The sequence below is a fragment of the Liolophura sinensis genome, chromosome 6 (assembly GCF_032854445.1).
Source record: "Liolophura sinensis isolate JHLJ2023 chromosome 6, CUHK_Ljap_v2, whole genome shotgun sequence".
Taxonomy (NCBI): Eukaryota; Metazoa; Mollusca; class Polyplacophora; order Chitonida; family Chitonidae; genus Liolophura; species Liolophura sinensis.
This window is the reverse complement of record NC_088300.1, coordinates 63,905,765-63,923,676: the sequence shown is the minus strand read 5'-3', so window position 1 is coordinate 63,923,676 and position 17,912 is coordinate 63,905,765. Positions and strand designations below refer to the sequence as shown.

The following is a 17,912-nucleotide window of genomic DNA, read 5'->3' as shown; positions in this document are numbered from 1 at the left end:
ATCTTGTACTTATATGCAGTATGTACAGGTGCTTACAAAATGGGGGGCAAAATGACATATTTTCTAAACACCGGCACCGCAGCTTCCACTTTCCAGCAACCATAACTTCGAAAATTATTCATGGATAGGAACCAAAATGCTCACGCATTTTCACATTTTGTCCCTGACATATCTGCAAATCTCCATGAAAATCAGTGGAAAATTGTAGGAGTTGCGTTGACATGATAACATAGACGGTACATGACGGAGATAATCTTCCCTCGCACTATATGCACACTGGGATGAAAGGTAACAGCCATCGGTGATGCTAAGCCCCATAGCTTACGCAGAACTTTGACGATATTTCAAATACAATATTGAAATGAGCCACAGAAAAGTGCTCTGAAGATGTCTCAGTCCTTTAATATTAGAGCTTACATGTACATTAAAAAATTAATGTTAAATTTAACGGGAAAGCTGTTACCTGAGGGATGCTAGAATTGTTCTATAAAATATAACACATACTCTATTAATTGAACATAACCATTATATTAGCCAAACAGGATATTATGTTGAATATGACACAATATTGTGTTATAATAACAGAGTACATTCTAGCATAACTCAGACAACAAACTTTCTGTTAATTTTGAAAGATTAATTTTTTGAGTGTACAGTTTGTGCCTACTATCATAATGGAGAAGCTGTGTGTGACTCGTCAAATGCTGGAGTTTGTAAGGACGTGTCAAAGGAAATATTCTCGAGTACAGCGTTAAAACATAAATCAGAGCCGTATGAAATGATGAGATATTGTACAATCTCACCAACTTTTGTCTGGAAGACTTGTGAATCTCTTCCAAATTCTAGTCACAATTAAATCGTGGAAATGTAAATTTTTATTCGAAATTGTTTAAAATTTGATTTTAAATCTGTATATCTAACGTACTCACAGCTCTGGTTCAACATAAAACCTTTGACAAGTACCTGACAAACCTCCCAAGGTTAAGCCGGAGTCAAACCAGCGGTGACCTGATTTATGCATGCAACGCTATCCATGGCATAATATAAACTTTCATTTCTCATTCACCCAAGAACTGAAAGTTCTGATATTCGGAAGTTTACACGGGGAATTTGGCTTTAAACTAAAGAAAATATTCAACCACTTTTCATACATGCTTGAGAAATTATATATTTTCCCAAATGATAACTGTCACACAAACACTGTGTGCCAGCTGTTGTGTACAAGTGACCAGAAACAAACAGGTTATTATCTGCATGAACAAGAGTATCAAGACTTGTGAATAATAATAATAATAATAATAATAATAATAATAATACATGATTCTTAAGTCCACAAATCACCTGTACCTCATTGAAGTTAGTATTTACAAACCCAACCTTTCAATAACCCCCCTCCCCCCAAATAATGCTGATAATATCTGATCGAGACATTTTCCCCTTCACACCATGTAATAAAGTTTCTAGTAATCAAATATATTTAAGATTTGTTTTTCATTACCCATGTAATACAATGGAAGTAATCTATTGACTGGAGTGCTAAAACTGACAGTACTATGAGATATCAGGTATTTACAGAAATTTTCAGTTAAATGTTATGCTGTCTTTCAATAAGCTTTCTCAGTCTCCATTCAAACAAATGCAACTTGTGTGCTATAAACGTTTTATTACTTATTCAAGTTTATCCACTATTTACATGGAAACACTCAACCTGAGTTTTAAATGCATGAACAAATAAACCCACAGAATTCTTGAAAAACTAAGAATAGACTGTTTACTGAGAAAAATAACAACACAAACATAAACAAATACAGTATGCAGATCTGTTCAGTCCAATTTGACTACTGAAGATTTGACATTAACAAGATATAAAATTAAACTTCAAAACAAAATTTTAATAAATTCCAACCATCATCTACTGGGCTTTAACGAGATCTACTTTGAGGTATTTCATAAAACGATAAACATCTCAAATATCTGGAGCTTTAGAGACATAAAAATATTAGTATCTGTGTCAACTGATGTGTTCCCTGACTGATCCATAGTTTATTTGAAGCTCATGACGGTTTTTTCGATAATTTGGGAGCATTCTTGGATCTGTTCATTAGTTATCACAAGGGGAGGAGCAAAGCGAATGATGTCCCCGTGAGTGGGTTTGGCAAGTAATCCATTATCACGCAGTCTCAAACACACTTCCCACGCATCGTACTCTGCAGGAAAAAAGAAACAAACACTGAAATGCCCACAAATGAACAATGCAAGCCATTTCAAATCATCACGACTCTAAACGGTGACCGAGGGATCGCCTGTCCAAAACGAGTTATCTCCCTTGAGATGATAAATTTGAAGTTGAAGAAAACATCAATAATGTGATAACTATCCAATTTATGGGCGGAGGAAACTGCAAAGAGTGCGTACGAAACAATCACACATTTCCAGGTCAGGAACAAATACCAAAAATGTAATAGCAAAGTGATATCTATGAACCATGTGCTTCATCAATAAGGGAGTAACAAGTTCAAATCCTGTTATTTACAGCATGACAGGATACTATTTCAGGAAGTGAACGTATCCAGCTGGTATGTTGTTGAAAAAATCATCTCCACTTGCACATGGGGTAGCAGTGTAAAATAAGCCACAAACACTTAGGTTAATGTCCATCAACAAAACTATTCCTGTTTTTTTTGTTCTTATTAAGAAAATAACCATGACAAGGTAACATCATAAGAGATTTCTGAGTTGGACTTACTGGAATTGATCACAATGGCGTTGAGAAGGCCTTTTCCTCTGACAATACGGACGACATCTTGGGGCAGTTTGCCCAACTCTGACCGCAGTACATTTCCCAGTTTCTCAGCATTCTCGGTCAACTTCTCGTCTTGTAACACCTGAAGTAATAGTTAACGATTTTTTACATGGCTTTGCAGTTAAAACTAAAATGTGACAGTCAATTGTCTGTACATTCAAGATCTTTACAGGTATAGAAAGAATCATGAAACTCCCAGGAATTTTACCTTCCTTTTGTTTTTTGTTCATTGCAAATTAACAATAGCTGTGACTTCTCTCATATGGGATTCCATCTCATCTTGCATTAGGATCATCAGTAAGTAATTGGCCCATGTTAAAAGATAAGATGTCCAAAATCTGACTGACAGACAGAATGACCAACATGTAGCTCTGCTTTGACATAGCGAATAAGTAAAGTAGGTTGTGCTGTACCAAATTCCTGATTCTCACCTGGCAAAGATTTGAACTGACTGCTCAGCGTAGCATGAGCATGTTAAATGGTTTCATCAAGACAACGCTTGACAGAATCTTGTTAAGAAACTACACCATCTCCCTAGTGCGCAATCACTAACAACCACAGACAGGCACAAGGGGTCACCTTTTTAGATGAAAAACCAAAGGGCATTTACTGAATACTGTTTTGACAGGATGTTACTGCTGTAACACTTGAATTTGTAAAATATGACATAGCCCATGTTGCCCAATCGACCCATCAATGTTTCTTTTATGACCAGATTACGATGTCAGTTAGATGTGAGATCGGTTTCATTCTTCCCACCTTAGCTTTCAGAAATTCAGTGATGTATCCGGGGAAAAGGCAGCAAGCCAAACTTTACTAACCCCCATTGTCAATTCCAGTCGGTCTCACTTGGCATAGTCCGGAAAAAGATAAACTCATGGAATGATTGGATTGAAACCAATGAGATGTGCGCCATCTAAAGGGCGATTGCCAAATTGTGTGGGCGTCTTCACTTTAATTTGTGTGTTAATAATGAACAGAAAGGAACTACAATCAACTACTGTGAAAAAGGAGATGATCTTAATTCTGGGAAGAGCAGCCGAGTTCACCATAGCAACAGTCATGTGATTCGAAAATGGTCGTATGGTGTCTGAGTGGATGCTTCAGTCAAATCTGTGTTATTTGCAATGTTATGGTCTTTATTATTCCCACATAACGAGGTGATATGAATTCAGAATTACTTAAGGATCTCTGGACACATCTTTTTGTGGCACACAGCAATGGAAGTTTTGAGGACAGCGCAGGCATGAGGATCAGGTTCCAGGTTAGTGAATGCAACGATACAGAGTAGTTAAAAAGCTGAAGTTTTGAGGACAGTGCAGGCATGAGGACAGCGCAGGCATGAGGATCAGGTTCCAGGTTAGTAAATGCAACGATACAGAGTAGTTAAAAAGCTGAAGTTTTGAGGACAGCGCAGGCATGAGGATCAGGTTCCAGGTTAGTGAATGCAACGATACAGAGTAGTTAAAAAGCTGAAGTTTTGAGGACAGCGCAGGCATGAGGATCAGGTTCCAGGTTAGTGGATGCAACGATACAGAGTAGTTAAAAAGCTGAAGTTTTGAGGACAGCGCAGGCATGAGGACAGCGCAGGCATGAGGACAGCGCAGGCATGAGGATCAGGTTCCAGGTTAGTAAATGCAACGATACAGAGTAGTTAAAAAGCTGAAGTTTTGAGGACAGCGCAGGCATGAGGATCAGGTTCCAGGTTAGTGGATGCAACGATACAGAGTAGTTAAAAAGCTGAAGTTTTGAGGACAGCGCAGGCATGAGGATCAGGTTCCAGGTTAGTGGATGCAACGATACAGAGTAGTTAAAAAGCTGAAGTTAAGCTGGGAACATGACTAACCGATCTCAGAGCTAGATGTCGGTGTGTTAATTATCACAGTTTCAAAACAACTACATCAGATTAACAAACAAGAGCCATACCTGCAGAGCTTCTAGGGCTACTTTACATGCAATGGGATTGCCTCCGTATGTAGACCCATGCTCCCCAGGCTGTATACATAGCATCACTTCATCATCAGCCAGGACAGCAGACACCTGCAAAGCAAAATATGGGTATTTTCATAACCAAATAGAGTAATTAAAAGCCTAATCAAACACACGTCAAACACAAAGGTATAGAGACAGAAATTTAATAATTTAATACGTGTAATGAAAAAGATCTGTTGATCTAATCTGACGAATCTTATTTCAAATAGGACATTCTGTCCCTACATCATCCATGATTGCGGTTTGTCAATGGCTGATCAGGAGGGTTAAAATGTGGATGTACTCTTGTCAAAGCTGTAGGCCATGCCCACACGGGGTGTATGAAATTTAAACCCTGTGCAGCCGAATTACTGTGCAGACTGACATCATTTTCTTTCTGACGCTGCATTGTCACATCACAAGGGTTAAAATCTCACACCCATGGTTTAAATCCCCATGTACCCTTCTCAACTCACAGATAACCTATAATAACTTGAATCTTTTAATTAGGTGACACTACACCCCTTTGATCATTATTAGTACTGTCTGAAGAGATAGGATAAACATAAACAATAGTTACTAAACAAACACCTAAGTAAGACTGTTCTGATCTTCTCCAACTTTTCACAGTTCTTTTGTAATTGTACATATTTATGTTTGTACACCATAAAAGTAAAATTTTTAAAAAGTTCTCTAAGCCAGCTCACAAAACACAAAATCAAATGTTGACAACTAGAAAAGGTCATCTTAAGTCATCATCTGACATCAGTGTGACAGTGTTGTCATCACAAACTCACTTGTCAATTATTATCCATTCATAATGTGCGAGTGTTAAAAAATAAAATATCAATAGTAAAGAACATTTCACACACCCAAAAGTTCTGTAATGGTGGTTAAACAGAGTTAGAGTTATAGACAAGGTAGACTTACGGGGTAGACTCCACCAGATAAAGCCTTCCCAAGCACAACTAGGTTAGGGCGAACATTCTCATGGTCGACACACAGCAGCCTACAATGACACCAATCGCAACACAGGTGAGTTACACTTACATGTATCCAACATTTACACAGTGCTGAACTTGTACGCAATGTCTATGTATCATCTCAAACAAAAACACATCAAGGAGTTAGCATACCCTAACCTTAACACAGCTGGAGCCAGTTTTAACAATGCCCACATAGCGCTACGTGCACGTAACTACATGTAGGCCTACCGTGGCCACATAATAACTACCGTTCTTTCCATGGACGTTACGTGCATGTAACGCTAGACATGCTTTGCTAAGCTGGCACTTGAAGTCAATTTGTAAGAATTTCTACATACCCCCTTGAAATCCAAATTACTAATGATATTTACTAATAAAAAAGGGTTTCTTTATCTTAATCACCATAGGGAACCCTTGTTAGCTGAATACTGTGTTCTTCCTCCAAAAATGAAGTTGCAAGGTGTCGTGATTACACCTGGTTTTTTCACCCATAAACCTCGCTGCCTTCGTTTCAGTGCAGTATTCATCAGCACAGCCTAAAATATGAATCGAATAAAACAAATAATCTCACCACAGGTTTACATTTCCCCATACCAGCAGATACAAAAACCAGGCTGTCAGTCATCAACCCACCTTCCTGTCCTGCCCAGTCCAGTCTGGACCTCATCAGCTATCCACAGAACATTGTGCTTGTCACAGAGCTCTCGCACTTTGCTCAGATAGCCCGGATCAGGGACCACAACTCCGGCTTCCCCCTGAATTGGCTCCACCATAAACGCACATACATTAGGGTCCTGTAGCTCTTTCTGTGAAGATCCAATTTATGAAAACAAACAATAGCATTCTGTATTTGCATATAAATATGTTCCCAACAAAAAAGTGCAGTCTTAGAGGAAAAGAAAGATTGTGAAATACATGTATTACCAAGGTGTTGAAACTTATACTTTTCCAGAGGAACAACAGAAGTCTCAAAACCAGGCAAAAAAGCAGTAAGTTTAGTCATTGGAGAAATTTCAGATAAAACACAGCTGATACCACAATGGGGCAGGCCTCCAAACTCTTATTTTCTTGAGATTTATGAAATGGTCTGCTGCTGTTCGACAAATGACAAAGACTACAAAGGGTAGAGGTAACCTTCTTTATAAAAGCTCTTTGAAATTTCAATCTTCATTGTTTGATGTTAAGACAAGACAGTTATAAAAGACATACTGCACTAGGAAAACAAACAACTTTAGCACAATGGGAAACAAGTGAAAAGTCAATTATGGCCCATGACCAAGATAGGCATATAGTGCCACCTGAAAGTTTTCTAGTGGAAGATAACTCTATGGTATAATTCAATGAGTAATATTACAGAGTAATGGGCTATATCAGTTATCTTGCCTTAACCAACATCCAGATTTATGCTGAACTTAAGAAGATTTCAATTAAACGATGGTGGCCAACATTATGGTGGGGAGGAACTGGGCAGAGTCAGGGGGAAACCCGCAGCCACCTGCAGGTTGCTGACAGACCTTCCCACATACGGCTGGAAAGGAAGCCATGAGCTGGACTTGAACTCACAGTGAGAGGCTCCTGGGTCATTATAGTGTGCTAGCATGTTAACCAACTAAGCCATGGAGCCCCCCAATAACCAGTATTGTTCCAAATCACAAGCTTGTTGGAATGTTGATACATCAAATTGCTTACCTCTAATGCTGCTAAATCATTGTAGGGCACAATGCCAAAGCCAGGCATGAACGGCCCAAATCCATCATAACTAGACGGGTCTGTAGAGCTTGATATGGCAGCCAGAGTGCGTCCCCAGAAGTTCCCCTCGGCAAAGATGATTTTGGCCTTGTTGTTGGGGATTTTCTTCACTTTGTACCCCCACTTCCTGGCCAGCTTACACGCTGTCTCTCCACCCTCCACGCCTCAACAACAAAACCAGTAAGAGTCAATACTTCATTCTCTATTCTGTGGCCAGGTAGATAAGTGGTAACGGGATGTCATACTGCCTGTCTGCTGACCTGTTTAGTCAAACTTTTGACATCCTATCATTTAACATGGGTCATTCATTTAATGAGGTGCTTGACTGCTGGAGACTGACAGATAAAATATTAAACTAAACTATCTGGCAATATCACAGGATTTTTTGATGTAGCTAATGCTGAAATGTTCTTAAGTAAAACTTAAAATTTTTGCAGGCTTTTACAAGCTAATTATCAATAATAATGACAACTTTAGACACACCAAAAGTCTGATTCCTGTGCTATAAGACGAATCTCCATCGGAACACTTCATTACAACCCATGTGAGTAAACTGTCTACTATATCAAATAGTTTATTTTATTGCCACAAGCAGAGATATTTTCAAACTTTTTACAAAGCGGCATACAACATTTTTTCATTGTATTTATTTATTTGATTGGTCTTTACACCATACTCAAGAATTTTTTCATTGTACATGTGTCATATGATATTTTGTATTTATTTATTAATTTGATTGGTGTTTTACGTCGTACTCAAGAATATTTTACTTATATGACAGCGGCCAGCATTATGGTAGGTGGAAACTGGGCAGAGCCCTGGGGAAAGCCACGACCATCTGCAGGTTGCTGGCAGACCTTCCCACGTATGACCGGAAAGGAAGCCAGCATGAGCTAGACTCCTGGGTCATTACGCTGCGCAAGCACGCTAACCAACTGAGCCACGGAGGCCCCTACAATATTTTGTTAGTCGATATTACCTTAATACTGTCCAATATGTAGGACATCTTTCTGAAACTGTGCCCTGATTTCATACACTAACATTAACAGAATACGAAAACTCTCTGTTCGGTATATAAACTTCGACTCGATACTTGCAGCTATGGTTTAACTTACTCACTGCCTTGTATATTTATGCTATGTCAAAGCCCTATGTGCATGTGCAGAGCAGCTCACCTGTGTTCATGGGTAGGACTTTATCATAACCAAACAGCTGCGTGACATACTCCTCATACTCTCCCAGTACATTGGTGTAGAAAGCCCTTGAGGAGAGAGCCAGCACTTCGGACTGCTCCCTGAGGGCTGCCAGGATACGGGGATGACAGTGGCCCTGGTTCACCGCGCTGTACGCGCTCAGAAAGTCGTAATACTTGTTTCCTTCCACGTCCCAGACAAACACACCTGAATATAGGCAAATACATTCATATCACACTACATACCATAACAAAGAAACAGATGTATCTGTGAAGTACATGACCAATGAGTAAAGGTATTAAACTTCTATATTTTATAAAAGTTCTACATTTACTTGATTGGTGTTTTATGTCGTACTCAAGAATATTTCACTTGTATGACAGGGCCAGCATTATGGTGAGAAGAAATTGGGCGGAGCCCAGGGGAAACCCATGGCCATCTAAAGCTTAATGGCAGACCTTCCCAGGTATAGTATGAGCTGGACTGAACTGCCAGCCTCTGCACTGTTGGGAGGCTCCTAGGTCATTGCACCATGCTAGCCTGATGACCCCCCACGGCCACAGAGGCCACGTGAAGTCCATATCAATATGGCACCTTAAATCCCAACATATATGTGCGAGCCAGTAACATGGGGAACAGTTTAAGCTAATATTGACTGGCAATTAATGCTGTACTCAAGAATATTCCACTTACACGATGCAGGTCATTGTCTTGGGAGAAGAGCCTTGATGTACCTAGAGAAGATCACTGGCCTTTGGCATATTGCTGACAAACTTTCTCACACATGACACATAAATTTCACCCATTGATTGATTGATTTTTTTTTTTTTTGATTGGTGTTTTACGCCGTACTCAAGAATATTTCACTTATACGACGGCGGCCAGCATTATGGTGGGTGGAAACCGGGCAGAGCCCGGCGGAAACCCACGACCTTCCACAGGTTGCTGGCAGACCTTCCCACGTACGGCCGGAGAGGAAGCCAGCATGAGCTGGTCTTGAACTCACAGCGACCGCATTGGTGAGAGGCTTCTGGGTCACTACGCTGCGCTAGCGCGCTAACCGACTAAGCCACGGAGGCCCCTCACCCATTGAGCAAACTCAATAACAATGTCCTTAACACAAAAACGAGGTAGGGAGGGTAATAAATCCCCTGTCTGAGACTAGAGTAGAAAAAAACACCCTGTTTGTGTGTGACTGAGTGAGTGCTTGGGGTTTAACGTCGTACATACCAATTTTTCAGTAATATGACGACAAAGGTCTCCTTAGGGTGTATGTAATGTGCCTCCTTGTTGAAGGACGGATTTCCACCGCTCTTTTATCTAGTGGTGCTTCACTGACGACTTACTGAAGGCAAGTAAGCCGCCCTGCCCGAGCCATTATACTGATATGGGTCAACCAGTCGTTGCACTATCCCCTTCATGCTGAACCCCAAGTGAGGAAGTTACAATTTCCTCTTTTAAAGTCTTAGGTGTGACTCGACCCAGGATTGATCCTGGATCTACTGAAATACCAGCATCTTGAATATCTGGCCACAACCAAAGTTTAAAGGATTTTAGCACCAAAGTCCACGGGAGATGATTTTAACCTATATGTCATGCTGGTGGAAGGCAAGCAGTCCCCAGTAAACGACAAATAAGACTTCAATATTGCCCCCTCCCCCACCCCACATGGGCCTGAAAACAAATGAAATGAAAGAACTGTGCTCAGGGCCAAGTCTAGAGTCACTTTGGTTCTGGAAAACTTAAAGACTTAAAAGTTCTTAGAAAGCATCATTTTGAGTTACTTTTTTAAAATTTCTATATGCACAGTCACAAAATCGTCAGTAAAGTTTGGAATCAGATCATTTAATGTATTTTGATAGATATGGCCCTGGTACTTTAAATACATCAACATTCATGTATTATTTCATTGATTTGATTGGTGTTTTACACCGTACTCAAGAATATTTCGCTTTTACGGCGGTGGCCAGCATTATGGTGGGAGGAAACCCGGCAGAGCCCGGGGGAAACCCACGATCATCTGCAGTTTGCTGCCAGACATTCCCACTTACAGCCGGAAAGGAAGCCAGCAAGAGCTGGGACCCATTCATGTATTAATACATTCATGTATTAATACATGTACATGTTGTGATGTTGAATGCTTGGTACCTTTGCCCTTGGAGAGTGCGACTGGTAGTGGGTGGTAGTTGTGTGCTCCATAACGGTCTTCTCTGTCGAATACAGCCTGGGATTTACTGCCTATAGATGCGCTAGTCGCAACTGCTGTAGACTTGCAGCGCACACCATTCAGACTGGACCCCAACAGTCTAACAGGGTTTACAAACCGGCTTAACATAATGGCGCAGGCAGCTGTCAAACAGAAAGTAACATACACATCAAAAATGTATTTAATATTCCTGTAATGTCTTCCCCCAAGGCATCATATTTAAAGGTGGACAAAATTTAAAAATTACATGAAGTTTGGATGAAAGGGTGTGAAAAGTTAGCTCTATACGTGTCTTCAATATTTTTTTTCAATTTTTGAAAAGGAAAAAATAAAGAGACTTTTTTTAATTTTCGTAATTTGTGACCACCTCTTGGTAGATACTGTCTTTGTGTAATGATGTTATAAACAACAAATTTACATTCAAATTAATTTATTAGACATGTATCACATCCTTATTTAAAACATAATTATGCAAAGGCAATATACATCAATAGGTGGTCCCAAATACCCACCCTACAAAAATGTTTTTACTGGTAAATACTCTTCCTCTTGAAAGAAAAACTCACTGAAAAATACTAAAGACCATATTTACAAGTTTTCATGCTCTTCCATGTGATTTTAGAATCATTTTTTTATGTTTTCTTCTCCTTTAAAGAAGTGTAAACCACAAACCCTGTACGTCTCCTAACTCCTTAAACAAGGATGAATGAATCTGGTACTTTCGTGTACACTTACATGGAAGACAGATATATTAAAATCTGGAACACTGATAAGAAATTTGTGGGAACATAAACTGTATTGTATATTATACTTCAGTTCTATCAAAGTTGATTTTAAATCAATCAAATTAGATATGAAGGATGATTGGTTAATTCTAGCATCTGATTTCTCACTCAGTTTTGTGCATGTATCTACAGTACAGATTCCACTCTACAACAAATTTACAATTAACCAGACATACTGGTAATTAAAGTAGAGATTTGAACTGATAACAAAATTAATTACTAGGTAACAATCAGGGATTGGACATGGGGAAAATTAAGACTAAGAGTCATCTTTCATACAATGGTCTGATATAGATGTTTGTTTTACACTACCTCAAGACAAACCTGCTACATGTACAGCAAAATCATTTATCAGTCCAGTTACCAGATATTGTTGTGCTACTTGTCAGAGGTATTTGTGTACACAAGGTGGAAAACTACAGCTGGCTTATCCCTTAACCTGCCTGGCAGATATCCAGGTCACTGGAGTTCCGGTTTTCCCACAATCAGTGCCTGAACATGATGAGGAGCCCAAATTCACAACAGGAGCCATGTAGACTGCCACAGTTAAGGTCACTGCCCTCTGACCAATGAGGTCATGGGTTCAAATCCAGCTCTTGTTTTCCTTACATGTGTGTTTTGAGGTCCTTGCTTACTTTTCTTTATCTACACCCATTATCCTGCCATAAATGAAAAAACTCCTGAGTATGGCAAATGAAATGAACCAAATAAATCAATTAATGGAACATGCTGATTTTCAAGTTCTTTGCGAAAACCTGATGCTCTTGCAGGTCTAAATATGGAGTGTCATTGTGACACTCAGCTTAAAGCACAAAGCAAACACCAATATGTTGATTGATTTACACAGGTGTGAGCAGGTGAAGAGAAAATCCCATGTACATGTAAACAAACTACCCAAACACAGAAACATCAGATGGCTACCGTGTTTGCAATAACTGTTATTCCGATAACACTGCGATCTATAAAGGACAATGATGGACCAATACATAAACAAACAGGGTCGATGTTAACATTGCATCATCTATTTTGTCAACATTGCATCATCTATTTATTACCAGTACTGTACAAGAACTTTTGTTACAGTTTACTCTGCATTTAATTCTCTGTCAGGTAGCACGCCTTATTTTTCAGGGTGGCCTCTTCTATTCAAAAAGATAATGCAAACCCTTTAGGCTTCATTCAGGTGGATGTGCCAACATTGCAACTGTGATGTTAATACAAAACTCAACATTAACCTATAAACAATACAAATTTAAACAAACTTACATGCACAGGTCCAAACCTACAGAGAGCTGAACAGCTGAACTCGGTCAGAACAACACAGAACAAGCTCTGTAGAGCAAGCCTGTTAACTTTACTCCTAGCAGCTTCTAGGTCAGAAGTGATGCAACATACTAAGGTCATGGTTCATGACCTAAAACAATTCGGATCACTGTAGAATTAAAATTTATGGTTTTCACTTCCTTCAAACTGAGCCATGAAGCTTTACTTATTTCGTACTGCATAAACACAGCCAAAAGAAGCTAATCTAGAGAATACAAAACTAAGGCAGCGGGAATGTATCATGTATCAAGCGGGTTTTTGACACTGGGTCACAAAATTAAGCAGCAAACCAAATTTGATCAAACTTCAGAAAACACTTATACACTGCCTCCAAAAAGATGATACTGAATCAAAACAGAATCATATAAAATGTGCAACTTGGAAAAAATAACCAACTACACTTCATATATACAGTAACATATTATCCACTTTTGATGAAAAATTTTCTGAATGCTGGAGGCTGGTCACATGATGCACTGTGTGTTATCATGGTTGGTCAATGGATTTATGTTATACCTACTACCGGTTCATTGTAACAGTTCAACAATATATGTATAATCTGACCTTATTCCCATGTACGCTGTAAAACAACAATCAAATAAATAAATAAATATAATCTGACCAAGATGACCCAACAGTCTGATCAAGTCTGAGACAGAACAATAGTAAGAATATCCACGCAGTATGTTAAAGGAGAAGAAAATTTAAATATCAATCAAATACCATTGAAAAGAGTATGCATTTCCTCGCAGGTGCATGCGATTAAAGAAAATTCTAATATGTACCTCAAGTTAATAAATTATAAATAAATCAGCGCCAAAATCTACTGTGGGTGACTCCATTTTGCCTAAGAACTAGTCCTGAAGTCTTCTGTGTTAGGGGGAGAATTGCCAGTTGGTAACTGCCAAAGTGCAGTTCGTACATTTCCGATGGAACTCTTCTTCCCAGAAGGTAGCGAACAGTACAGTTCGTTTTCCGCTTGACGATTGGGAAACCGGAATGTTGGACGTAGGTTTCAAGATTGCACGAACAAGCCAGCAGTTTTAACGACTCTCACTGGCTGAGAGGCAACACATCTCTAACATAAATTACAGGGTGTCAAAGATGGAGGACGCGATGGACTCAGCGATTTATGCCAGCTTTGCCGTTTTCAGGCTTTACATGTATGGCAAGGAAAAATCGCAAAATGATGCAGCAGGCACCACCAAATAGAAAAAAATGTGCTCTTTTCAGCCTATAGTGTCATGTTTTTAAGTTTTCTTCTCCTTTAAAGTTAGCAGTGGCCTGTATTGTACTTCATATGCATGTTAACAGTATTTCATGTACATGTTGACTCAATTTCAAAATACTGCTTATCAAGCTATAAAATGCACTATGGCAACTGTAGACAATAGGCTACCGGTACTGTAATGGTAACCTCATATACTTATGACAAGTTAAACTGTGATAAATATGTCCTTGGCCTGGCATTGGCTAGCTTGCATCGTGTCGGACGGATGGATGTGTGTCTTGCTATATATGTAATTCTAGCTACCCTATTTCTTCTAACTTTTGGGACACCTGGTCTGTTCATTTTAGCCAATATATATAATTGTAGCAAAAATATTGAGTTTCTTTTTTGTCACCTGGTTAGACCATTAAATCAAAAACATATTCATACCTTTACTTTCCCATTAGGCCAGTAAAGAAATGTAATCTTCCACTTTCAACACTACTAATATCTGTCCTAAAAATTAGAAGAATTAGGCTGTGAACATTATGTATGTAACAGTATAGCTTCACAGGTTTCCTATGCAATACTCTTATGTCATGTATATATACAAGTCTATGTTAACACCACCTAAACATGGTTGACAATATAATACGTTACGGTTCTTTTGTGGGCAAACACTGCAGACAGACTTGGAACTCACAGAAGTCTCTGTTATAAAATGGCATAACTGCACAGATATAGTGTTTTAAACCTATCATGAGTTTTAGTTTTGCATATATGCCAGTTTGCAGATAAAAAGTCTGATGATTAATTTAAAAAAAAAACGGGTTCCTAATTATGCAAGAAGAATATGTCCTTTCATATTTTTATAATATCCAATTTAAATATTAAAAGAAAACAAAACAAGTATCAATGTATAGTACACATGTACACATACATATAGCCTAATTCTTCAACCTTACGCTATATAAAAGAACAACTTTCGGTGAAATTTAAGCACATTTTAAATTTGATTTTGGAGACAAAACTACACTGGTTGGATTTACCAATTTCAGGGCTTTACAAAAAGCATAATTTTATCAGTCTACACAGAAAAAATGCCTTCAGAATATGCTTGAATAGACACCTTGTAATCATACGAAAAGGTTGAAGAATTACAGTACACGCTTATATGTTTATATGAGGAAATGTGCATCACATTCGATGAAATAAAAACAATCTGGAAATGCCTAAAATGTATAATGGACAGAATGCTGTGGTGGTTGCCCATGGTACATGAATATTTTTTAATGTTTGTGCATGGGTCAAGTGTTTCTATGTGCAAATGTACTCCCTCAAACACATGTACCACAGGTAAAATCAGCATGAGATAAACACGGAAAAAGTAAGAAATTTGTGAATAAAAACAAACAATTTGACATATGGACTTAATGTTTTATATATTTTTTTTGAGGAACCAACATAATAAGCCTATCTAACAGTACAAAAATTACTTTGCAATTGAAACTTGTGAGCGAAGAAATATGCAAAAAAAAAAAAAAAAAAATCCCCCCCCCCATTACTGCCCATGTGTAGGAGAACAATAGATTGTCCCACATGTTACCCTCTTTTACCCCAGCTGGAGATTCTAAGAGCCATAGGACCCAGTTTAACATGGGTGGATTTAGCTTCCATGCATGTCATTTGTGGAAATGAAATTACATGTAAGCCTACATGTACATGTTCAGTTGGGTACAGGGGCTATAGACATCTGTCTTGACAGAATCATCCAAAACATGTAGGGGCCAGGTCAACAGTATTTTATATATATATATATATATATATATATATATATATATATATATATATATATATATATATGTATGTATGTATGTGAAAATTAGGCCCATTTTTATAGTTCAAACATGCGGACATTGATTACAGAGATTATATTGGTATTGATGACAGGAGAAAATCCGAGCAGCATACTTTAGTACTGTATCACCCGGCTCAAAAGGTCCCTGTAATTTTTTTGACTTTACATACTGATTAATGATGTAAGTTCTAATTTATTCACTTATTCGATTTGTGTCCAACGCCATACTCAAGAATATTTCACTTATACGATGGCTGCCAGCCTTACGGTGGGAGGAACCCCAGCAGACCACAAGGGAAACCCACTACTATTCGTGTAAAAACCCTATGCATACATTCTGTTTCTTAATTCAAGCATTTCTCACTTTCAGTTATTTTTTTACCTTATCTTTAAACTGTGATCACTGGAGCAACCTAGATTCTAAATTTATTGTAAGTCAGTGTAAGACACTAAACCATACAGTTAATGTACCAGTAGTCCCACCAAGGCATGTGGAAATTGGCCATCCCTATTTTGTGTTGTACATATCTGTAACCCTGAAATACCATAACAGCTCACTATCAACAGTAATTACTGTATGTACGGTATATGTTTATGGTTTCTCCAAGTGAAGTGCTTTATACAATTAAGTGATTTGAACTGCAGACCTACAGGGCTAGTAGAAGTACATGTACGCACATATTAAGTTGTGAACATAGGTACATTTAACTCTTGATTATCCTATATATAAGCCTAGATTTATAGTGCTATACATGCACATGCTCCAATATTAACACCATTTCAGGTCGTAGAAAACGTAGAATATCATGACCGATTTTTTTATTCAAGCGGCGAATGGAACTGAACAATATGTCACTGTTGACAAAAGCCCCTCATGACTGTAACGTTCTTCGCAAATGTAATGTATACCCCACCAGCCTGTTTTTTATGCTCAGTCAGTAAGCGCTGACAACTGACACGCTGACAATCACAATGGACAGTCAATATGGGTTATTTATTTACCGACACGCGGGCAGCATCGCATTTTTTCTTACAGTTTAAAATTAACAGACACTGCTTGCGTTTTTAACACAAACAATAATTTGAAAAGATCACAGCATCTTTCCCGTAATAACATCTAGCACCAGTCAGACAACATAGGTATGCTTATTACACTTACATTTTGTGAGATTCTTGTCCTCGATACAACTTCTTAGCGCTTGCTGATGGACACGTTTTCAAAGCCGGAGATCTTATACAAGGGAGACAACTACCTCCCCAATACATCACATACCAGAAAAAAAAGGCAAAAAAAAAAAAAAAAAAAAAAAAAAAAAGGCAAGCTTGCATAAAAAGCTATGATGGCCATGAGTCAGAACTCGATCAATACAGCAAAAATAAAATACTGCCATATATGGTTTAATACTATGTAATTCGTTCTCAATTTAATTTGTACGTACATCCGTAGACCACACATTTTGCAGTTACGTAACATTTTTCAACAAAATATGATACCATGGGTCATAAGTACATGTACATTCGGCTGAGTACTTAAGAAATAATGACTCCCATTGTCCAGTAAATGTGGAAAAGTTGAAATTTTACCCAAGACGACTCAGCTCAGCAGGCATGGATTTATTAAATTCATAAATTAAATTTTCTCTCATTTCCAAGGATAGCTTAAATTAATGCCTTTCCGAAAATATCAGACACATACCTGTGTTTATCATGTCAAAATGATCTAAAATTTGAAAAAAAGCTACAAATTGACCTGCATGCCACAGTTAAATTTAACAAACGTTATTAACATAGTAATTTTGAACAGTAACAGTAGGTCTACTGCGCACAG

General features: G+C 38.3%; 1 protein-coding gene across 2 annotated transcripts; it reads right to left on the bottom strand.

Annotated features, from left to right (window-relative positions):
• Window positions 1–1,355: 1,355 nt before the first annotated feature.
• On the bottom strand, window positions 1,356–17,299 carry LOC135466604 (ornithine aminotransferase, mitochondrial-like). Of its 2 annotated transcripts, none has more exons than XM_064744179.1 (9): window positions 17,244–17,299; window positions 10,851–11,051; window positions 8,685–8,909; window positions 7,450–7,673; window positions 6,394–6,566; window positions 5,705–5,783; window positions 4,730–4,843; window positions 2,747–2,885; window positions 1,356–2,207 (listed from the first exon to the last, which is right to left on the bottom strand). In XM_064744179.1, exons 2-9 carry the CDS (start codon window positions 11,035–11,037, stop codon window positions 2,044–2,046), a joined length of 1,305 nt encoding a protein of 434 aa, XP_064600249.1. In that variant the 5' UTR covers window positions 11,038–11,051; window positions 17,244–17,299; the 3' UTR covers window positions 1,356–2,043. The 2 variants fall into 2 exon arrangements, with proteins under 2 accessions (XP_064600249.1, XP_064600250.1); XM_064744180.1 differs by lacking the exon at window positions 17,244–17,299 and adding an exon at window positions 12,960–13,047 and having other exon boundaries at window positions 1,357–2,207.
• Window positions 17,300–17,912: the final 613 nt, after the last annotated feature.

What these genes read in the sequence shown, in the direction of transcription:
- LOC135466604 (XM_064744179.1), bottom strand. Translation starts at nt 11,037, where the DNA reads ATGTTAAGCCGGTTTGTAAACCCTGTTAGACTGTTGGGGTCCAGTCTG. An exon ending in AGTCCTACCCATGAACACAG is followed by an intron (nt 7,674 to 8,684) that starts GTGAGCTGCTCT and finishes TTTGTTGTTGAG; the next exon opens with GCGTGGAGGGTGGAGAGACA. An exon ending in CGCCATTGTGATCAATTCCA is followed by an intron (nt 2,208 to 2,746) that starts GTAAGTCCAACT and finishes TTTTTCCTGCAG; the next exon opens with AGTACGATGCGTGGGAAGTG.